Source organism: Temnothorax longispinosus, unplaced genomic scaffold (assembly GCF_030848805.1).
Source record: "Temnothorax longispinosus isolate EJ_2023e unplaced genomic scaffold, Tlon_JGU_v1 HiC_scaffold_34, whole genome shotgun sequence".
In the NCBI taxonomy this organism is placed as follows: domain Eukaryota; kingdom Metazoa; phylum Arthropoda; class Insecta; order Hymenoptera; family Formicidae; genus Temnothorax; species Temnothorax longispinosus.
This window is the reverse complement of record NW_027270165.1, coordinates 152,565-176,440: the sequence shown is the minus strand read 5'-3', so window position 1 is coordinate 176,440 and position 23,876 is coordinate 152,565. Positions and strand designations below refer to the sequence as shown.

The 23,876-nt window shown below is 48.6% G+C and overlaps 3 protein-coding genes across 3 annotated transcripts; 2 read left to right on the top strand and 1 right to left on the bottom strand.

Moving 5' to 3' along the window:
* Positions 1 to 1,359: 1,359 nt before the first annotated feature.
* On the bottom strand, positions 1,360 to 2,745 carry LOC139824371 (uncharacterized). Its single transcript, XM_071796900.1, has one exon. The coding sequence runs from the start codon at positions 2,743 to 2,745 to the stop codon at positions 1,360 to 1,362; it is 1,386 nt and encodes a 461-aa protein (XP_071653001.1).
* A 4,770-nt stretch (positions 2,746 to 7,515) lies between these two features.
* On the top strand, positions 7,516 to 8,670 carry LOC139824370 (uncharacterized). The gene has a single exon (XM_071796899.1). The coding sequence runs from the start codon at positions 7,516 to 7,518 to the stop codon at positions 8,668 to 8,670; it is 1,155 nt and encodes a 384-aa protein (XP_071653000.1).
* A 1,614-nt stretch (positions 8,671 to 10,284) lies between these two features.
* LOC139824369 (uncharacterized) lies at positions 10,285 to 10,722 on the top strand. Its single transcript, XM_071796898.1, has one exon. It carries the CDS (start codon positions 10,285 to 10,287, stop codon positions 10,720 to 10,722), a length of 438 nt encoding a protein of 145 aa, XP_071652999.1.
* Positions 10,723 to 23,876: the final 13,154 nt, after the last annotated feature.

The window sequence follows — 23,876 nt, the reverse complement described above, 5'->3', positions numbered from 1 at the left end:
AATATAAACAGAAACGGTTACATACAGCCGAAGAACGACGACCGACAGTCAACGAAACGCTAACCGAACATGAGACCGTTAAAATCGACCGATGTGGATAAAAATATCGAAAAGCGACGGTTGGTGGACGAATTGCACGCACCGGCAAGAAGAAATTTTCCCCGCAGACACGTCATAGTGCGAGGGTACGACGATCTGTGGCAAGCTGATATCGTTGAGATGCGCCCGTACTCGCGTTTCAACGGAGGCTACCACTACATACTTACCGTCATCGATGTGTTGAGCAAGTATGCGTGGGCCGTGCCGCTCAAGGGTAAAGGTGGCAGAGAGACAGCTGACGCTATCGCTGAGATAATTCGAGATAGCGAGAGGTGCCCTAGTAATCTACAAACCGACATGGGGAAGGAATTTTACAACACCGACGTGCAACGTCTCGTGAGAAAACACGACATCAATCATTATTCCACGTATTCGGTGATGAAGGCATCGGTTGTCGAGCGATTCAATCGCACGTTAAAAAACAATATGTGGAAGATGTTTACGCTCAATGGAAATTACAAGTGGGTCGACGCCTTGCCGCGACTCGTGTCGGGTTACAACGCGAGCAAGCATCGAACGATCGGCATGCGACCCGTCGACGTTACCCCCGCGATCGCCGAAAGACTCTTGGCTACGGTGTACAGCGCGATAAAGATCGCGGGCCTGGCAAAGTTCAAAGCGGGCGACTCGGTACGCGTCAGCAAATACAAGACAATTTTCGAGAAGGGCTACACGCCGAATTGGACCACCGAGGTGTTTAAGATCGTTAAAGTGCAGCATACCAATCCCGTAACCTACCTACTCGAGGACTATCGTGGAAAATCCGTCGCTGGAGCGTTCTACGAGTACGAGTTGCATCGCGCGACTTATCCTGACGTGTATCTCGTGGAGAAAGTACTGCGCAGGAGGGGCGACGAGGTTTACGTGAAATGGCTGGGATTCGATGAATCGCACAACTCATGGATACACAAGGACAATGTGATTTAATTCGTGCAAACTGTATTTTATTCTTAATATAAAAATGATACATGTAAAGTGTTTGAAATATGTAATACATATAAAGTATATAATAAAAAATATTAAATACTAAATACATGTGCGATATCTCTATTAATATCCTTTCTCATATATAATACGATATTTACTCGAGGACTATTTCTTACATACATACATATATGTTATACTACATACATTACATACATATATGCATACGTACATTATATTACATATACTACATACATACATTTATATGTTATACTACATACATAGATATATATACATACATACATACATTATATTACATTATACATATACATTACGTTATATTCGGTAATGTCCCCACGGCAACGTATCGGTCGAATCCGGCACGATATATCGCTTATCGTCGTACGGACTCAGAGCGATTTTCGTCTCGCTAATAGTGTACACTTCGTGCATTTTCGATCTTATGCACGACTGTGGTCGAGTCATTTCGATCTCATCGTTCAGACACCGCGTGTAGTCGTCGAATGTGATGGTGGGCGCGATGACGTTGCTTTTGACACCTTTCGCTTTTTTACAATCTTTTTTGCCATCGACTCGCAAGGCGTACATTTTCGCCCTAAGTCCAACTAATTCGGTCATAATGACTCCGTTGTTTTCATCCTTCATCAGGCCCGGCACTTTTTTATTGACGAGAGGTATATCATAAGCGTTATCTACCGCATAGTCACTTGTGTCGAACCGGGCTATATCATGTTTCATGTTCTCGTACGCGTCGTCGCACTTGATATGATAAATCAAACTGTCCGTGTCGGTATACATGATTCTACACGAGTCGCGGTACAGGGGAGACATGTAATCGTGGTGAAATTCGTATAAGCACACCTTCGACAAGTCGAGGATGCACATGCCGACGTAGATCGGTTTGTCGAATTTCACCTCGAGTTTGCGAAGTTTGATGGCTACCAGATTTTCAGAAAACACGCTACTGCTGTGGAAATTCGGTCGCGCGATCATTGCCTCCGCGCCGTATCTACCCTTCCACGTCATCACTAATTTTACATCGACGTGGTTTCGTACATTCTCCATTGTTTTTCCAAAAACAGTGTTATTCATTAATTTATATAATGTTTTTTCGAACTCATTTTTGGCTTGTGTTCTGAATTTTGTATTGAGTTCGATGTAAGAGCGAAGCCACTCAGATTGAGCGAATTGCAATACGCGATGTATTTTAGTGACGCGTAGACCATGGCACATGCACTGCTGCAGATTGCGATAATGGATGACATAACGCTCCTTATCGTGCAGCGTGGCGAGAAGTTTGTCCTGCCGTTTGCCGGGCGGTTTATCGCGCATCGGACAGAACGGTAGGTCAGCGTGCGCGTCATGTTTATTCTGCGGATACTCGAGATCGGCTTCGAGAATATAGCCCGTAGGCGAATCCGAAGCGATCGCGTTAACGTCGAAATTTGACGCGTCTTCGACCCATCGAAACTCCGCGTAGGGCAGTGGCTTACACATCGCCCAGCCGTACAAGTTGTTGACATCGAAGTACATTAGGTACGACGACGGTTTCGATGAATCGTACGACTCCATATACTTGTTGTTGGCCTTCGCGTATCTGCCGGAACATTGACTCAGCCCACCACGAATACCACGTTCGACAAACATGACCATGTCAACGTCGGTCAGCAGTTCAAAATTGATACGCATATGTTTCAACATGGCGTCTCACGTAAAGCCTGGTAAAGTGTAGTAGTACGCGGGATCAAGTCCGTAACTCGCGACGCAGCTGTCGCGGAAATTTTCAAACACGTCGGCCAACAGCAAGACATCGGTTTTCAGGTATAGATCGCTGTATTCGCCCAGGGTTTGAACGGAGAATCGCTGCCATACGTTCGCGGCGTGCGCGTAATCGCTCTCGGATACGGTGTTACCGGTCAAGGAACTGTAAAATGAATCGCGCGGCGGTAAACACGTATCCTCCAGTTTTTCGACGCTGTCCACGTATTCGTATGGAAAGACACCTTTTTGCGTCAATAATTCGAAATCGTTGTCGGATAACGTGGAAAATTTTGAACGTATAATTTTTAATTTATCATTATCTAGGAAGGATGCCAATTTTGCGAGACTCGCGCTAAGAAATTTGTACGAGTCGATAAATCTTAACTTTATATCGTTTCGCGAATCAGATTTTTCCGCGGTGTCTTTCACGTGTTTAGTAAATGAGATGTACTTTTCCTTTGTTATAGGCAGTACATCGATCTTGCCTTCGAACGCGGCAGCTATCTCCTTGATAATAAAGTGCGCGTCATAGCCCGACAGATTGTGAAATATTACTGGGATGAAGTGAGAATCCTTATAATTCAAATTGCACGTCGAGTGTGCTGGACCTCTGTACCGCCCGGTCAGGTGGCAATGATCGCGCACTTTATTATCATCAGGCGCGAATTGTTGTTCGCATATATGACATTTCGTCGCGCTGTGAAATGTCTCCCACTCGTCTCGCGTTAGGTCTACCATGCATACAATGTCGGACAAGATGTTTTTTACGCGATGTGCCAATCCGTTGAGTTCCTCGACGAACCACGCGACACAGTCGTTATCGCGACGAAATCGATACGTCGATAACGTTTCGTCGTACGAACACTGTACGTAGTATGCTATACTACATACCCGATGATGTTGATAGGCGTATGACGCGTGTTCCGTATCCGGTTGTGTCTTCTGCAGCACGCACTCCAGATCGGCGTACACCACAAAGGGAAGTCGCTCTTTCCTGCTGTGGTTCTTGAAGCTGAGCCACTTGTTGTCCTCGCTCGGTAATCGGATTGCGCATTTGTTTACCTTTCGACATTCCACGGTGTGGGCTTCCAATTTCATGCTCGAACTAAAGTAGTGAAGACATCTGTAAAAAAAAATACAAATATTATTAATTTTTTTTACAAAAAAATATAAAATGATATATATTATTAATAAAAGTATAGGTACTTACCGATCGCAAAAGTACTTTGTATGTCCATGTTTATTAATTTGTGAGCTCACGAGGCGGGATAGATGTTTAATCCACGCAAAATGTCCAACATTGTCGTCTCGTGGGTCCTGCATGTACAGCAGATTCACATGTTTTTTATCAATCGTGCGGTCGGTAAGCCGTATCGGGAGAACGTTTGAAGTCTTCTGTCCCTCGATGATATAGACATTGACGGATATATCGTTGAGTCGTTCGAACTGTTTAATTTGACTCAACGTCATTGGAAACTCAATGTCTTGTAAATTCAGTACCATTGAATAATGCGGGTATGAAGATTCCCGTTCTGGATGTCTTTCGACTGGATGCAAAGCAGCCGTCACGGCCCACGCAAAACACGCATTGTCCATAGACAGCACATTGATCACCGCGTGCTTCACTTTAATATCTTTAGGCAATTCCAAGTGACACCCCGCGCGCAAAGGATTGTACTTGACGCTCACCGTCAAATTGAGGATTCGAGTCAACGCCCAACCACTGTCGCGTTCCTGGAACTCCTCGAGTTTCGCTAATGTGGGCTCGATAACATGTAGCTCGTACCACTCGCGCAAGTGCGATGTATCACAGAGTTCTATGTTATTTGTACATATACTCTTATTGGCACGGTTATCACCCGCCACAAACTCCCCGTTGAACGCGGTGTTCACTTTGACACAGTTATGTGTTTTTATAATGTCTCGCACTCGCTTGCACACGACGCTGCAGGCGTCTTCCAAAAACTGTCGCGGTTCTATATGATCTGTATTAATTACCGCACCGGTCATTATACGCTTTTTGAACCCGGCGTCGAACTCTCGCCATACGAGTTCTGTCGCGCGCGTGTTGCCACTGGTACCGGCGTTCGCATAATCACCACCGCTATGGATAAATTGTCTTTCCAATCGCGACTTCACACCCTCGAGTCGCGCGATTCGGGCAACCAACGATTGCCTCTGCCCGATCGTTGGATTGTTGGAGAGCCGCTGACGTTTGGCACTACAGCGTGTCTCGAGTTGCTCGACGAATTCCGCGCATTGCAGCGCCTATGTGAAAAATTCACCCACGGTAGCTACTTGGTCGGACAGCTTCAATAGATCGCGTTCGGTTTGCTCGAATTGATCCATGTTTGATCACTTTCGCACCAGTTCTTTTATTATATCACTTCACAGCACTTGCACGTGATAACGTGATAACGTGTTTAACCACACAATAAATCTCGATACTCTTTGACCGATGTATCGCTCTCAAATCTCACTAATTCGGCTCGATGCGCTTCATCCCTCATTATATACCCTTTGCTCTCTCTCTCGCTCCAACTGATTTTTTGAAAGATCTTTTCCTTTGTCTCGCGTACTGCGTCGTAAAAAATAGCGCGAAAATGTTTAGTCTACGCGATAACACCCCCTTTTCCTAGAAAACATTTGCTTACGACGAACGTGTCCCGACAGGTTCGATGCGTTATCGGGTCGATCATTATCCCGATGACGTCATTTCTTCCTTTGTTTTTTACGTACTGCGTAGATAGAGCAGTTCTCCGATATCGCGTCCACCGTGACGGATCCCAGGGAAGCGTCGAATGCAATATACGCTAGCGATGCGTTCAATACGAATCAGCTCACCTAAACGTATGACGTATAACGCGATGTATATAAAGTGCCTTAGAATCTCTAAATCCACTTAATTTTGAGAACAACGAACGTGTCCCGACAGGTTCGATTGTTTAGTCTACGAGATAATCGATTGTTTAGTCTACGCGATAACACCCCCTGTTTGGCGCTCACCAAACCGTAGATAGATGCATGTACCATACTCATTAGTTTAGTCTCGTTATTACTCGTTGTACATAGTAGTCTTCGCATACCTAGTATTAAGTATTTCGGTGACTCGCGCGAAACGTCGGCGGATCGCGATCGACGCGGAATCGATACTTGCGCGACTCACCAATCGGTGCTGCCCTCGCTCACCCCACGAGGGCACCCGCCTGAAGAACAAGTACTCGCTCGCGACACTGTTCCAGCGCCGCGAGCACTCAGCACTCATCGTTACGACGTCTCGGAGCACAGAGGCTCTCGCTAATATTCGGAGTCGCGAGATCACCAGCCCGCTCCTTGATAATGCGATCGCCTACTTTCTCGGCCTGCTTGTTTGCTGCCTTTATCTGCTTCCTCCTGCTTGCTTGCTGCCTGCCTTGACTTGCTTGCTGCCTGCCTTGCATTTGCCTTGCTTGCTGTCCTGCTTGCGCTGCTGCACGAGCCCGATCGTGACCGAGAGACGAAGCATCCAGGAGTCGACGGCACAACGAACGGTGAGTCGCATTTGCTTAACTTAATTCGCTTTGGGGAGACTTTACACACACCCCCTGGTCCTTCGAGCTTCGCTTTATCGCAAATCCGGGTATGGCTCTACCGCCCCCCGAGCATTTGGTCCTTCGAGCCGGATAGTCATATCTTCGCGATTAGTCTATTGCCGCCGCCCTTTCGCGTGTCCTTTCATTGTTGTAAGTCACCGAATCTTGTGTTCTGTAACGCGTAGTGCAATAGCGCGTGGCCTTACGGGTCTCGCAGGATCTCCCGTTTCGCAACGCTCGCTTCGCGAAGGGAATACTCGCGTAGCATCGCGCAATCGGCCATTAGCCATCTGTAATTTACGCGAATTCGCTGATTATTTGTTCTCGCATTAACGAGGTGCAATAACGCTCGGCGTGCTGACAACTCGTGTCTCGCGCGGTATCTCTCGTGCAACGCTCGCTTCGCAACGGGAATACGCGCGCGAACTTCGTTCGTCATAGCACGGGCCGCAGCCGTTAGTCGCCTTAAAATCGATTCCGCGCTCGACGCGGTAATTAGTCGCCATATAATTGGCTAGATCGTAACCGAAATATTCGGTCGAATATCCGAGTATTCCGGGCCAGCGATCCTTTCGCATCATAGACAACGGCCGTGGCCTTCGATCACGGGCCGGTCACGTGCGCATTGTTTTTCCGTATAGTCTCGGGCATCGCTCGTGTTTTCGTCGTTGCGAGGTGACGTACAGCCCGACCCAACACTTGTATTATCCCGACATTCGCGATCCGTGCGAGAGTACCATCGCTCGAGAATATTATTGTCGTCGATCGAGAATATTTGCCTTTCGAGTTTCTGCGACGCGTGTCCTGACGTCCGCGAGTCGGATCGCATCTTTGTTTATCGCGCTAATCCGGCGGCTGGTATTCTCCACGTTCAACTCGAGGAATATTACCGAGAATATTCCCTCGTGACTTTGCGCGAGCATCGAACGGAGCAGTCCGTTATCCCTCACCTTGGCGACCTGACTTTCGTGTTTGTTTTCGCCGGGTTTCGATATTGTTGGTTCGAGTTGCCATCGCCTCCGATTGCCTATTCGCCGTCCTTCCTTTGCTCTTAGCTTCGCCTGTCTGTTGTGGACGACCCCTTTGTTACATCATGTCGAAAAACGCATATGCTCGTCGCGAAGTATGCAATCGGCGTATGCGAGAAATACACGACCTCTCCCTACAAGCCGCGACCGACGCGGCAATCCGAGCGACCTTCCTCGCTCGCTACTCGAGCGTAGCAAAGATCGCGGACGATTTTGAGGCCACCCACCTGAAGGTCATCCAAGAAGCGGCGGATTTCGATGTCGAGGACGAAATCCAAGCCAGTTTCGATAAGATGCATTACGCCGTAAAGAGTCGCTATCATCATGAAACGGGCGCGCCACTCGGAGGCGCGCCGGCACCGCCCTCGTGTCAGGCCTCGGTGGTCAAGTTGCCTAAGATACCGCTACCGCAGTTTTCCGGCGACCTCACGTTGTGGCCTTCCTTCATCGCGTTGTTCAACGCGTCGATACACAACCAGCAGATTTCCGCGATAGAGAAATACCAGTATCTGCTAGCCTCGCTCAAAGGGGAACCACTCAACGTGGTGAAAAACCTGCCGTTTTCCGAGGAGTACTATCTGATCGCTTACGACTCACTGGTAGATCGATACCGGAATAAGAGAAAGTTAGCGGACCATCACTTGAATTCGATAATCGAGGCAAAGCCATTGAAGGCGGAGTCGGCCGAGGCTCTTCACCACTTATTAGATACGTTTACCGAGAACACGCGCGCGCTCGCATTGATGAAGTTCCCTACCGATTCATGGGACTTTATCCTACTGAAGTTTTTGTTAGACAAGCTTCCTCGTTCCCTTCGGGAAAAATTCGAGTCTGCTCACCGGGTTGAGGAGATACCGCGATATACTCAACTCACGAAATTTCTAGCGGAACATTGTCAGGTTCTCGAGGCCGTCGCGGGCCCGTCCTCCAAAACCAAGTCCACGCCGGTCTTTTCGTTCGTGACTAACACGGCCGATTGCCCCGTTTGTAAAGAGCCTCACTACGTGTCGAAGTGCGCCCAGTTTTTGAAACTCTCGCCGAGAGAGAGGCAGGCTAAGGCCCGCGACTTAAAATTGTGCCTCAATTGCCTGCGCTCAGGGCATGGCTTGAAAGATTGTCCCTCCGAGTGGACATGCCGATCGTGCGGTATGAAACACCATACGCTGCTGCATTTCGAGCAGGCCAGCGTCCCGTCCCCCGCGAACGCTCCGGCGGTCACTCCGGTCGACGACCCCGCGGCGCCGGGGGATACAGACGGAAACTAGACGACCACATTGCCTTGAGACATCATTGGCGCGCGCCCTTCACCACTCGTGATGTCTCTCGTCCGTTCGTCGCACGGGCGCGTTCGCGACGAAGATGTTCGTAGTCGTAGTTTTCGTTTAGACGAGATCGAGTCCCTACACACTCACCCCGTCATCGTGCACCGTCGGGTCCCCACACACTCACGGTGCCTTAGGACACTGCCGTCTTGGCGTATCACCACTCGGGTGACGCCGAACGGTAGGACCTCATTCGGAGGTCATAGACTCCTGCCGTCTTGGCGCCTCACTATTGTTCCTCCCGCTATCACGGAGGGCTTAGGGTGACGCCAAACGGCCGGACCTCATTCGGAGGTCACAGATTCGCAACGCATGATACCCCTCGCCCGTTCGTCGCATGGGCACGTTCGCAGCGAAGATATCCGCGTGACCGTAGCTTCGTTTGGACGAGGTCGAGTCCTTATACACTCACCTCGTCAACGCGCACCGTCGAGTCACCTACACTCACGGTGCCCTTGGACACCGCCGTCTCGGCGTATCACCACTTGGGTGTCGCCGAACGGTAGGACCGCATTACCGCCGTCTTGACGTATCGCCATGTCCCTCCCGCAACCACGGAGGGCTCGTCGGGGGTCGCCAAACGGCCGGACCTCATTCGGAGGTCCTGCACAAGCTCGCTCGTTTTGAGCCTCGAGTTGAACCTTCCCCCAGTTCGGAAACCCCTCCGACCGAGGAGGAGAAAATCGTATCGCTCGTGGAGCTCGATCCGCCTGATGCGGTACATTCATTGCTAGAAAGATTCTCTTCAATCGAGAAAATTTGTCGAATTATAGCATACATTCTTAGGTTTGTAAATCACTTCCGTGCAAAATCAGCTCCCACGACTTTGGCCATAGATCAGCTCGAACTGCATTCCGCGTTACTAGTAGTTGTAAAGAGTGTACAGGCGGATGCTTTCCGCGATGAGATCGATCGTCTTCAAAGCGGGAGAAGGCTCCCCAAGCCCCTTCTCAAGCTCGCTCCCTTCCTTGATCCTGTGGGTATTCTCAGGGTGGGCGGCAGGCTTGCTAAATCCGGATTGACATTCGAGAACAAGCACCCTGCCTTACTGCCCAGTAAACATAGGCTCACGGATCTCGTTATCGAACATGTGCACCGCACAATCGCGGGACCGTTCAACATAGTTACGCAACGAGCCCGGGGAGTCTCTTCCTTCAAAGTATACGCGTGCCTTTTCGTATGCTTTTCGGTTAAGGCGGTGCACCTGGAAGCCGCCTTCTCGTTGTCCACGGACTCCTTCCTCGCTGCGCTGCGACGTTTTGTGGCCCGACGCGGACGCTGCTCGCTTCTCTATAGCGACTGCGGCACGAATTTTGTAGGGGCCGCGCGGGAGCTGGAAAGCCACATGAGTCTCGCAGCGGAGCGAGAGAAGATCAAGTGGTCCTTTAATCCTCCCTCAGCGCCCCACTTCGAGGGCCTCTGGGAGGCGGGAATCAAGACTTTTAAAACCCACCTACGGCGGACCGTGGGTGATCAAGTCCTCTCAATAGAGGAATTCACGACGGTCCTCGCGCAGGTCGAGGAATTCACGTCTTGAATTCCAGACCCCTCTGCCCGATGAGCACCGACCCTGCCGACCTTGAAGTCCTATCACCGGGTCACTTCCTCACGATGGAACCGCTCGTCTCCGTTGCCACTCAAGACGTGACTCCGTTACCGATGAATCGTCTGAGTCGATGGCAACTCGTCCAACGAATACACCAGGACTTCTGGAAGCGCTGGCATCAGGAGTATCTCCATACGCTGCAACAGCGTCCCAAATGGTGGACTTCCGTCAACCCGCTCGGTATCGGTGCGTTGGTCCTCCTCAAGGACGCCAACATGCCTCCTCTGCGTTGGAGGCAAGGACGAGTGGAGGCGCTGCATCCGGGCAGCGACGGCGTCCCGCGTGTCGCCACGGTGCGGGTGGCGGACGGCACGATCACGCGTCCCCTAGTGAAGCTGTGCCCCCTGCCGATGGGCCCTGCTCCACAGGCGACCGATTCAGATCGCTAGTAAAATACAACTCGTTGTATTTTGGTGGGCGGTATGTTTGGCGCTCACCAAACCGTAGATAGATGCATGTATCATACTCATTAGTTTAGTCTCGTTATTACTCGTTGTACATAGTAGTCTTCGCATACCTAGTATTAAGTATTTCGGTGACTCGCGCGAAACGTCGGCGGATCGCGATCGACGCGGAATCGATACTTGCGCGACTCACCAATCGGTGCTGCCCTCGCTCACCCCACGAGGGCACCCGTCTGAAGAACAAGTACTCGCTCGCGACACTGTTCCAGCGCCGCGAGCATTCAGCACTCATCGTTACGACGTCTCGGAGCACAGAGGCTCTCGCTAATATTTGGAATCGCGAGATCACCAGCCCGCTCCCTGATAGTGCGATCGCCTACTTTCTCGGCCTGCTTGTTTGCTGCTTTTATCTGCTTCCTCCTGCTTGCTTGCTGCCTGCCTTGACTTACTTGCTGCCTGCCTTGCATTTGCCTTGCTTGCTGTCCTGCTTGCGCTGCTGCACGAGCCCGATCGTGACCGAGAGACGAAGCATCCAGGAGTCGACGGCACAACGAACGGTGAGTCGCATTTGCTTAACTTAATTCGCTTTGGGGAGACTTTACACACACCCCCTGGTCCTTCGAGCTTCGCTTTATCACAAATCCGGGTATGGCTCTACCGCCCCCCGAGCACCTCCCTTTTCCTAGAAATATGTTGTTTACGACGAACATGTTTAGACAGGTTCGATGCGTTATCGGGTCGATCATCGTCCCGATGACGTCATTTCTTCCTTTGTCTTTCACGTACTACGTAGATATATTGTTTAGTCTACGCGATAACACCCCCCTTTTCCTAGAAATATGTTGTTTACGACGAACATGTTTGGACAGGTTCGATGCGTTATCGGGTCGATCATCGTCCCGATGACGTCATTTTTTCCTTTGTCTTTCACGTACTGCGTAGATATATTGTTTAGTCTACGCGATAACCGCCCCCCTTTTCCTAGAAAAATGTTGTTTACGACGAACATGTTCCGACAGGTTCGATGCGTCATCGACAAAAAAACACGCTACTACGCAGTGCGCTATCGAGTTAGTCTTACCATTGTGCGCCGCCTAGCGGCGTCGTTGCGAACGAGGCTCCCGCGGCCCCCGCGGCCCCTCCACGCGGCCCCCGCGGCCCACGCGGACCCCGCGGCGCGACCGCGACCGCGAACCCGCGGCGCGGGTGAGTCATCCCGGTGAATCATCCCGGTGAGTCATTCCGGTGGTATGTCAAGGTCAACTCCCTCCCCCCCTCTTTCCCGCGAAATCCGATACCCTTGTGTAACCCGATACCCTTGTGTAACCCGATATCCTTGTGTAACCCAATATCCTTGTGTAACCCGATACCCCGCTCCTCCCCCCCCCTCTCCCCCCCCCCGCGAAATCCGATACCCCCCCTCCCTCACCCCCCCTCGGAGCTCCCGGGTCTGAAACGGCCTATATACACTACTGGAACGCAGATTCTCGAAAAATTTGGCACTTTTATAACGCGAATAGAAGCCATCCTAAACTCCAGGCTCCAGGCAAAAGGGACCACGGACAGAACGAGAATCGGCGGATTCCAGAGGACAACCGGCGAACCACGGTGAGTCGCTTTTCGCTTTCGGTTTCGCTTTTTTTCGCTTTCCGTTGCATATGCACATTTCGTTTTTGCTTCACAACTAGTCGTGAAGAGATTTTAATTACCCCCCTCTGGTCCTTCGAGCAATTTCGCTAATCTTTAGACAATCTCGCCTCCGGGGGCCTGACAATCCCCTCTCAATATCCTTTTCAATTCTAAATATTAAGTATATAAATTAATTCAACGTTTTTACATTCTTTATAACTCTGTTTTAATTCTTAAATGGCACTGTGAGGTATTAAACGCCCCGGCCTAGTTCAGCTCAAATTTAAGCTCCTTTATATTGCTAAACTCTAATTTAAGCCTCTTATAGTACATCCCAGTGTGCCAGCTATGTGATTCTGGTGAAGTGTTCCAGCTAAGGGTTAACATTAACCCTAGAACGGTACACGGGGTTAGCGTGACCTATAGCGATTTTAAAAGTCGCGCCACTTTTATATCGTACGGGAAGGGGGGTTTGAAACAGGGAGGTGGCAGAGATGCTAAGTTCAAGCCGCTTACAGCATGCGCACACAAGCGAGTAGCCATGGTATAAGTAACAAGGTGTGCTACGGCGCAGGCATTTTTACTGACCAATAAGAGAGCGTGACAAGATTCCACCATCTTGTATAATTCAAATGGATATTAAAACGAAAATTCGGGCAAAAAAGGGTTTTAATGAAAGATCTTTCGTGTGTAACTTGTGACGTGACAGGGTCACGTCCCCTGTCCAGATAGTAGCTCGACCGAGGGGAACGTCCGAGATGTCGCCTCTATCCGAAAGGAGTGGGGCGATCGCGTACTCTATTAGAAATTACATTCTTTTGCGAGACTTACAAATGCAGAGTAGATGGCCAGGAGGAGTTGTAATAGCTTAAGTCGCATCGCGGAAACTGACTGGAGGCGTTTTACGGAGGAGTTGGCCGACGAGCGGGTCACGCTCGGTCCCATTGCCGATACCGCTTGGAGCGTTTCGCAGGGCGAGCGCTCAGCTCGATGACGCCGAGATAAAGCCCGCTCATGGAGGATCCAGGCCTTCGGGCGCCTCGACAAGATTCCAGCCAAGAGTGTAGAACGACCCTATCACCCACGGGATTTTGCCTACCGGTCGACGTAGCCATAGCCCGTCCAGTCTAGCGGTTGAATTACCGGTCCAGAAGTCGCGGCTTGGACAGCCCACTCATAGCAGCTTTCAAACATACCGCCGGCGGGCGAGGCAGGCGCGAGAGGCGCCGACAGGAGCGGAAGGCGCTCGGATCGGACGCAGCGCTCGCGAAGGGCTGATCGGCAAGGAGAGGAGAGCTTGCAAGCACGGCGCGCAGGCGCGCGGACCCAACTTGGTCCCGCCGGGCTAGAGGATTGCCACTGTCGTGTCAGCGTGGCGTGAGGCAACATCCCGGGAAGCATCGGCTGCCGAGCTTGCGGCAACGAAATTGTAAGGCCACTACTCGAACATCTTGGTAACAAGTAAGATTCTTCTCGAGGCTGAGGCCCTTCCGGGAGTCGCGCAGTGCCGCGTAAAGTATGCATACCGTGTATTAATTACCGAAAGAAACACTGACGGATAGCCCGGCCGAGAGTAAAACGTGATCGCCCTTCTCGGAGAATTGCACGCGGCCGATAGTCGCCGCGTAATTAGAGTCACGTTGTACATACCGTCCCGTAAGGTGGGATCGCATAATTGTAGAATTATTGTAAAGTTATCCTAGTGGAATTCGGATTTGTGTGTTTGGCGAGGTGTCGATCGCGTAATGCGAGGCATCTTTCGGGTTTTGGCGAGATGTCCTTCGCGCTTATTCAGACATAGTATCGTCGCGGAACTGTGAGATACGTTTGGCGTAATCGCGTCTTGATGTGCGAGGCACCTTTTGCGTTTTGGTATTGCGGACTTCGCGAGGTATCATCGTCGCCTGATTGCGAGATATCATTTGCGGAGTTATTGCGGAACTATTTGCGAGATATCGTCGCGTATTCGTGAGATATTCGCGTAGTCATTGGCATTGGGAGCGAGGTATCGTCACGTAAGGGCGAGATATCATTCACTATTAATTGTTGTGTTAGACGGTATTCGTGTTATTCGTTGTGGAATGCTTTACGGGAGTCGTTACGGTATTATTGAAATCCAAAATGGCTTGTCATATAACTTATCCTTATGAATTATGAAATATATTATCTTTATTGTTTATAATATTTTTGTGTGCTAATTGCGCTGCGCTCCCTTTCCTTCTATCCGAGATCTAACAGCGATCTGAATTACTAAGAATGTACGCCTGAGATATTTAGCGTTGGCTTGGATTTAGTGTACCATGGTGCGCGTATTCGCGCCTGGCGCCTATACCGCCTATACCGAGTTTTGGAGGACATACCTGGTCGAGCTACCATTCATTACTCATTACCATCAATACCTTTACCGATTTCTATATATTGTAAATTTGTAATATATTTAGTAAATTTGACGACGTGCTCCTTCTCGGCAGGCGAGACCGAGGGACTCGCGTCGTTCATAAACTATAATTACAGTGATTATATTAAAAAAATAATAATAAATACAAACACATAAATATAAATAAACAAATATAACAGATACATAAACACGTATAGGAAACAATAAACCCATAATAAACGTATAGAAAATATAGTAAAAATTACTTAACTTAAATTACTTTTATTTGAGAATTTTGTCATTTTTCTTTTATGTCTTATTCTATTATTTTCTGCCGAAATTTTTTTATTAATTATTCAATGTCTTATGTATGTATGATGTAGTAGTAGTAGTATGGTTTATTTCCAATTTCAGAGAATTACAGAAATGGCGTTTTGAAGAGACGTACCCAACTCTTTACAAAACTTCACATACTCTACCCGACCTGGCCATAAGCGACCCTTCACATACTGAACCCTTCCTCTCCTTCGCGGGGACTTGGTTGGACTTTCTTACGGGGGACCCCTACACACACACTAACACTCCTCCGACCTAACTTAACCCCCTGTCCTACGTGACTCTAAGCAACCCTTCTGTTCCTACTCTCCTTTTTCCTTTTATCCTCCCACTCCCTAAGCCATCTGTAGCCTCCTTCTGTCTCCTTTTCGCCTATTATGTCATCCATCACCACTCTGCTAGAACTATTCCATACGCACCGTTCCATCAGATGTTCTAGAGTACCCTCTTCCCTGTCACATATGTTACAATTTCTTTCCTCCTCTCGCAACCAGTACCTATTTCCTAACTCTTCATTTTCACATCTAGCCCTCGCCCTCCTTTTATGACTACTACCCTCCCCTTTCCTCCTCAGGTATTCTGGGAGCCCAGCCACCTTAAGCCAGCCAGCTGTTTTATAAACTCCCAAAAGTCCACGCTTTTACCCTTAAGCCCAGCTACATTCCAGAACCCTATTTTAATTTTGCCCCTAACCTTGTCGGGACTCGGGCTTCTCGGTTCCCGCGATCTTTGCAGCAACCTTTCGGACGTTTCCTTCTTCTGCTCTTCCCTCCATAGTCCGAAATTTCTCCTCCGTTTGCTTCACCAGTGAGACATGTTCTTTTCTCTCAATCTGTCTCCAACTGAACCATCTATCCACCAAAAAGACTCCTGAATCTGACATTGGTGTGTTTTCCCCATCCTTTGACTACCCTCGCAATGCCTCTCAATCTCCATTGAATTTCCTCCTCCTTTTTGGATAGCAACTCATCCATAAAAATCGGCTCATCCATACAGTGCCAGACTAGAGTCAAGCTCAACAGGGTCTTCTTTCCCCGCTAATTTTTCCAAGCACGTTCCCTTGGCAGTGGTTTCGCTAGATAGTAGATAGGGACAGTGGGAATCTCGTTAATCCATTCATGCGCGTCACTAATTAGATGACGAGGCATTTGGCTATTTGTTTCGTTTAAGGCAAAACGACCGCAATCATGCACGATCATTCTGAACCTATAACGATATTGCAAGGCGATTTACTGTCGGTGTTCGCAGCTAACACCCTGGAAGTGCTTGAAAGGAGCTGTCTAGCAGCTCTCACTCTACTACTCATGCACACTCACATTCTCACTTGTCCGCCGATGCGGAGGCACCCAACTCTACGTGCCACCCCGACGTGCACCACTAATCGCGGTTACGTTCCGCCCCGGCACATAACGGGTTGTTATACCGTTAAACCTCTTCCAATTTAGCCATGAGCCCCAGAGGACACGAGTCGTGAGCGTACGCAGTTGGGCAGGTGTTAGGCCCAGACTACGCAGCTCACCCTCGCTCCTAGGGCTCCAGACACCTCGCCATGAGATCGTAATGGCGGTGAAACGGACATTATCACGCGGCACCCCTGTGCGCTCCGCCACCCGGTCCACTAGATCATTACAGGATCGGTATTTCTCCACCTTACGCTCATGTGACACCTCTAACGCAGTTTCGCTGGAAACTACCTGCGCATCTACGACCACTGCCTCATCACCCTTAGCAATGGTCAGGTCGGGCCGCCTCAGGCCGGCAGAGGTCGAGTAGGCTAATTCCGCATCGACATGCCATCCCTTCTGCTGAAAGAAGCCACCGACTCGACGACAAAGATCGTTATGCCGTAGGATTCTCCCTCCGTGCGTTCTGAAGCAACGCTGAACGCAGTGCGCCGGTGTCTCGATATCGGGACAACTAGCACGACAGCGAACCTCGCGCCCATCACGACCTCGGGAGACTCTCGCTCTAGACGGAATACAGTTGGCCCGTATGTGATGATAGTGCACGTAGTCGGCTCCGGGGATGAGGTCGGCTCCCGCCGACACCCAATACGAACTCAGCTTCGACGTTTCCGCCTCCCTGAGCCCGTTCCCATCGCACGACTCGCGCAACCAAGCTGCACACTGTTGTCTGAGCTCAGCGGTCGTAAGCACCCTGTTACCCCGGACGCGCATCTGGTTCTCACACCAAACCAGTCGCCTAGCCACAAATGTGGTTTCGGCGGCAGCGCGCGCCGCGGGCAGAGTGCTGCGACACAACCGCTGCAATCGGTCAAACTTCAGAATAGGGATTAAAGTCTTAAGTAGAGGCAAACCAAGCCCGCCACTCTGTATCGGCGCATGAAAATATCTAGCAGGAACATCATGGGGAAATCGCAACCATCGTCTAATGGCCGTGCGTACCATAATATCAACGCCCCTCAACGTTTTGGCCGTGACGGTTCCCACTATCCAACGGTGATAATGCCGTGGCAGGAGAAAGTCACGTAAGAGCCTCAGTCGCTGTTGCGGCTTCAAAGGCGCCTTAGTGAGTAGCTCGATGGAGTGAGCTAGGGGCGGATTATTAGCGAATTCCCTAGCACCTTCAAACATGCAGCCCAGGTACGCCCAAATATCGACAGGGGATCTTTGCGGAATCAGCGTTCCCCCCACGGTGAAGTACGGTGTTGTGTCAATCTTCACCTTTTTGTCTTTACCGGACGCCACCATGGACAGCACACCTGTTTTCTTTGCGTTAATTGTTAGTCCATTGCGCGCAAAAACAGCCTGAAGCCGTGTCAAGTTCTCCTGCAGACCGGACCTGGTAGAGGCAAGGAGCACAATGTCGTCTGCGTAGCCCAAGGCGCTGATCAGCTCGTCTCCCAACTGATAGCCAACATTCTCCGAGAGAATTGCTAGTGCTCTATCCACGACCAGATTGAACAGTAGCGGCGACAACGGATCACCCTGTCTCACGCCACGGCCGATCTTAATGGCCGATACATTATCGGTGACGGATCCTATCACCGTTTGCGCATCCGAATAGACGGCCCTGATATACTCCCTAAACTCCCAAGGAAGCTCCAGCTCTTCGAGAGTCCTATGTATGGCTGGGTGCGAGACCGTGTCAAATGCCTTCGACAGGTCAACGCACGCCAGATGCAGTGTCCGACACCGCCTCCGGGCATCACCGAGCACGGCGGACAGGACTGTGACGTTTTCACACACCCCATCCACCGGCCGAAAACCCCTTTGGCGAGTGTCGAACACGTCCAGGGCCGCTAAACGTTTGGCAAGAATTTTGTGGAAGTGTCTAACCACAACTGATCCTATACTGAGAGGTCGGTATTCCGCCGGTGATGGCCGGTCAGACATCCCTCCCTTCTCCAGAAATACAGTTCTTGTTGTGGCGATCGACGAGGGTACCGTTCTTGCCAGGAGCAGCAGATTGAACAGAAGCGCACGAAGAACAAAGGGAACGGCGTTCCACATCCTCGGCGTAATCTGGTCCAATCCGGGCGCTGTACCAGTCTTGATCGAAATCCTTCGAACCTCGATAGGCTTTATAGGATCCCAGAGCGAGGCCTTATCCGCCACCCGAGTTGGGCCAGTGGCGGCGCCCTTACCTAGGCCTTCGAGATGAATCCCTCTGGCTGTCGGTGGACGGCTCCGGCTAGTACGCGCTACCTGCCCCGCCTCCCCGTACGACTCGCGCAAGGCCGTCATGTCTCCATCCGCGCCACTAGATGCCTCCATTACGGGACGCCAGTACGCGTCGAATTCGACAGCGGACGGTCGCTCACGTTCCGAGCCGCCTTCGAGGACGTGCAAGAGGCAGGCCTTTGGGTTCTTCTTGTAGAGAGTCTGCACGTGTGCATATTCTCTCCTTCTTTTCTGCTTCCTACTCTCTTTTGTGTTAGGAGGATTGCGCTGCTTCGTCGAGGCGCGCCGTGGAGGGCGCACAGCTGACGGCGGGAAGATCAGGGCCAGCCATCTCTCGATGGCCTGAACATCGACCACCCCCGTCAGTAGAGCATCTCTCGCGATGCCTACAAGAGTATCAGCCTGATAGCTACGGGACGCTGAGCTCTGCTCTATGAGCTGGTTGATGATGTCCCGCAGCCTCTGAGATCTTTGCTCAGGGGAAGGCTGATGTGCGCTTGGATCAACTGTGTCAGACTCTATGGTCGCAGGGGCGGCAGCAGCTCTTGTGGCTCATCGCCGCGCCGTCCCTATCGCCCTCATCGATGCCAACCGCGTTTCGCGATTGCAGCTCTTGGCAGGAGACTCTAACCATCTCGCGATAAGCCTCTTGTCGACGCTTACCCTTGATAGCTTCGAGACTCCTATGAGGGAACTTATCATGCAGATGATGATTCATGAAGATAATTCCCGCTAAGGTGGCTGCAGCCTCAACGCGAGCCATGAGCCTGACCTCCTCCACTGACCAACGTGCTTTCACGCGCTCGACATCCACCGCGCTATTGGCCACCACTGGGTGGCCTTAGTAACATGCTGACTTAGACCACGCATGGTCCGGAACTCCCTTGGACAAAACTCACAGCTAAATGCTTCTGTCCCTTCTGTGATATCGGACATGGCTCTACTTCTAGTACGCGACGGTCCAGTTACGACCCCGTCAGGTACCTCCGCACCAATGGCACTATCGCTTGCGCATCTTGCACGCAGTACCCGGGCCATCCGAGAACCCGGGGGTTTTACATTCATACGTGGACTTTCCATAATTTACTGCGTGTAGGGGAGCAAACGGATTGACAGCCGAGAGCTCCCCAAATAACCGTGCCCTTTCTTGGCCCCACAACCATGGACATCGGTACTTGGGCCCATATTGCTACAAGCCCTTCGGGGCGCACCTAGGTCGCCATACCACCGACTTGGTTACTGCAGCGCGCACCGGTCGGACGGCGTCGGACCCAGAGCAGGTGTGATCATCCTAGCTCTATAGGACCAAGCCGCACCGAACCGAAGCAGCACCTAACACAGCGTTCCAGCGAGACCTCGTGGAGGTGGGTTGGTATGACTTGACCGGGAGAGGCTATGTATTTGCATCACCAGCCCAAGTAACCTTCTCTGACCCCAGGTCCAAAGAGACTCGTATGAGAATCAAGGGCCTGAGAGAGCAAGACTCTCTTAAGAGAGTCATAGTTACTCCCGCCGTTTACCCGCGCTTGCTTGAATTTCTTCACGTTGACATTCAGAGCACTGGGCAGAAATCACATTGCTCCTTCCTTAACTCTTTCTTCCTCCTTAGTATTTCCATTTTTGCTGCCAGGTCCTTCACTTGAACCCCCAGTCTCCCCCTTTCTCTTGAACCTCTTTCACACCAAGCGTCCTCCACCAAATGGCCCAGACTAAACTTCTCCTGGAGAAACTTCTTTGCTTTTTGCAACGGATTTCTACCGTCCCACTTCAGGCCGCTGATCCTCAAACTTTCTTTCTTTTCTGCTCTTGGTTCTCCTGCTTCCAATCCAACAACTCCTGCACTTTGGCTTCCAAAGCTGTCTCCTTTGCTCCTGTCTTTGTCTTCTTTCTTCTCCTCATTATCTCACTCCAGGAATTAGGTTTTCGTCCTCTTTTCCCATCTCCACCACTTCCATTTCTTCATCTCTAATCTCAACATTCTCCAGTTTGAGAATCTTCTCCCACAGCAGCTTCTTCTCTCCTTCCGACTTTGTCTCTTTCCTTTTCATCTCCTCCCTTAGCTCATCACTTTTCATCTTCATCTTCTTCTCCAGTTTCTCAATCTCCTTTACCCTCTCTCTCTTCAACTTTACCACCTCCTCTTTTACCCCCCCCCCAGAATTCTTTGCAGCTCTGCAATGATACTTTCTTGTCTATTCATTCTGTCCACCCATGCTCCTTCAAATTCGAAGACCGACCCCAAGTCGGAGTCAGTCTCTTCTTGGTCACTGCCATCCCCCTCCGATACTATCTTTCTCTTCTTTCTAACTCCTCGCGCCATATCTACCCTCTCTCCCCTTTAACCTAACCACTTCTCCATGCACCCCATGGAGATACTCTTCTCCCTTTCCAACCTTTCCCTGTTTGATCTCCTCCCTCTCCTACCTACCCCCGCTGTAGACAAGAATCTGGTAACCGGGGTTTCTAGACTATTCTCTTCCCTATCCTCCTCATTACCTCCCATTACCCTCTCCCTATCTACTACGTCGAGTGATTGGCCCGCTGCCTCACTCCGCTTCCCATTCGTCGCCACGCTCGCATCTTCGCTACTCGCCGCTTGGCGCTCCGCACTCGGCCTCGCGGCTTCTCCTTCCAACAAGTCGCATCTATCGTCGAGTGAATTCTGCTCGATCTTTTCCATCTCGCTCCGACTATTGTCTCTTTCTCTCGCTCTCAAACCTAACCTACTCCCTTTCTCACCGCAAAATCCGTCCCTCCACGCGTGGCGCCTCCACTCTACTCCACTCTAACCCTATCGCGCGACACACATACTCTCCGCTACCCGAAGAACACACCACTGCCAAGTTTCCACTCCTCTTTCCAACAAACAGCTCTAAATATTCTCAACATACAGCACACGCATGCACACTTTGTCACACCTGCCAACCAAGTCCTGTATGTATGATGTATTTTTACACTTTTTAAATAAACACGACAGCATTATAAATAGTATATACAGGGTAAAGCATCTAAAACAGGCCACCAGAATAACTCGCCTGCTTTTGGCGATAGAAAAAAATGCATCAGATTAATCTTGCTTGGTTTCAAGGGGGACATAATCTGAGGTCGATAGGTTTTTTGTAGGTTGAGATATGGAGGAGATGCAAAGGTCAACTTTTTTTTTCTTCAATGAAATTGTATGATCTTTTACATAATATAATTCTTCTAGTTATTCTGCATATAAAAGTATTAAAGCAGATATCAAAAAATGAATAGTTTACGAGATATTTTATATTTTATTTTGGCACATTTTGACGTAAAATATAAAATAAAATATCTCATAAACTATTCATTTTTCGGTAACAGTACCTTAAGGTGGTCCTTTCGTGAGAACAAGTATTAGATAGGTACCTAAATTTGATATATGTTAAATATACAGTAATAAGGGGCATGTGTACGAAAAATCAAGTGAGGTTACCGACACTTTACAAGAAATAAGTCATTCTAAATGTGCGTTCGCGGAGCGTGCCATTGTCATTCTATCCTTGTTTACATCTAATGAACGAGAAAGATAGAATGATGCAAATCGCCACGTCCGAGGTTTTCAACGAATAATACATGTACTTAGCGATCAGATGAATACATTATTCATGTCTTAAAATATTCCCTGAAGTTTCCGGATTTCGTACATACCTTGAAAATAAAGGCTTGCCGAATGTTTTGCTCTGATATATGAGGTTAAATAAGTAGTGGTCCAATCGCATATTGCTTTACTCGTACTGTCATGCCTGACCTAACCTAAATCGAGTCCAACCGCACTACTATTGTGATATTTTTTTAATTAGTAAATAATTAAATACGATTAAATCGTGCGTGTAAAATCATATTATATTATTATAATTATTGGGATGTTGTGTAATGTTTGTCAATATGTCTGTTTTCAATTACCTCATGACGGACTGTTACTTGACTAGCTGGGTCCGCGAAAGGACCACCTTAATACTTTTATGTACAGAATAATAAGATAAATTGGTGTAAAGAAAACACACACATTCTTGTTTTGCAAAAAAATTATGCAATTAGTAATATGTAACCACATATCTTCTTCGCAAAGCAACAATGTATTTTCTTTACACCAATTAATTTATCTTATTATTCTGTACATAAAAGTGTGAAGGTACAGTTACCGAAAAGTAAATAGTTTATAAGATATTTTATTTTATATTTTACGTTAAAATGTGCCAGAATAAAATATAAAATATCTCGTAAACTACTTTTTTCATTTTTCGGTAACTGTATCTTAATACTTTTATACATATACCCTTGGTGGAAATAATTTTACGTATTTCTACGAAAAATTACAATCCTCTACAATAAATCACAAATTTCCAAAAATTTGTGAAAATTGTAGAAATTCATGGTAAATTGTAGTAAATTGTAGTAAGTTGCAAAAAGTAATAGAAAATTTTTACAAGTTTTAACAATTTTTTACAAACATTTTTATGAGAACGTGTTAAATTGTAGAAGTTGTAGATTATTGTAAAAATCACAAACATTTACAACTATCTACAACATTCTACAAATATTTTTAAAAGAATTATGTAGTAAATTGTAGAAGTTGTAAATTCTTGTAAAAATTACAACTATTTAAAACTTCCTACAACATTCTTCGAATATTTTTATAATCTAAATGCAGTTTGTTGTGGAAGTATAAGAACATGTTTATAAATTTTACAAATTTGTACAAAAATAAACAATTTCGTAACTCGCAAGTGATGAATAACAGTGTATTTCAATTTTTTTCGACTTAACTGGCAAACGGGTTTCGTACAATCACGACGTTTCGGCCCTTGGTTTGGGCCCTTATCAAGTGAAAAACTATAAATAACATAACGCAAATTATAACGAGTCAATTTAACATGATTTAAAGAAAGTAACAAAAATAAAATAAACTAATAGTACTTATGTCATCTGTAAGACTCGTCGGTTGACATCACAAGACATCCGTATATGAAGTTGTTCCAGAAAAATCATGAAAACTGGAAATAGTGCGTGTTAATAGCGATAAAATGTAAAATGCAAAAATAAAACTCCTTACATGTCTTGTGTGTCCAATAATAAGAAGCACAATATCGTATATAAAAGCCGAGAGTGACATGTTGTTCATACGGAAA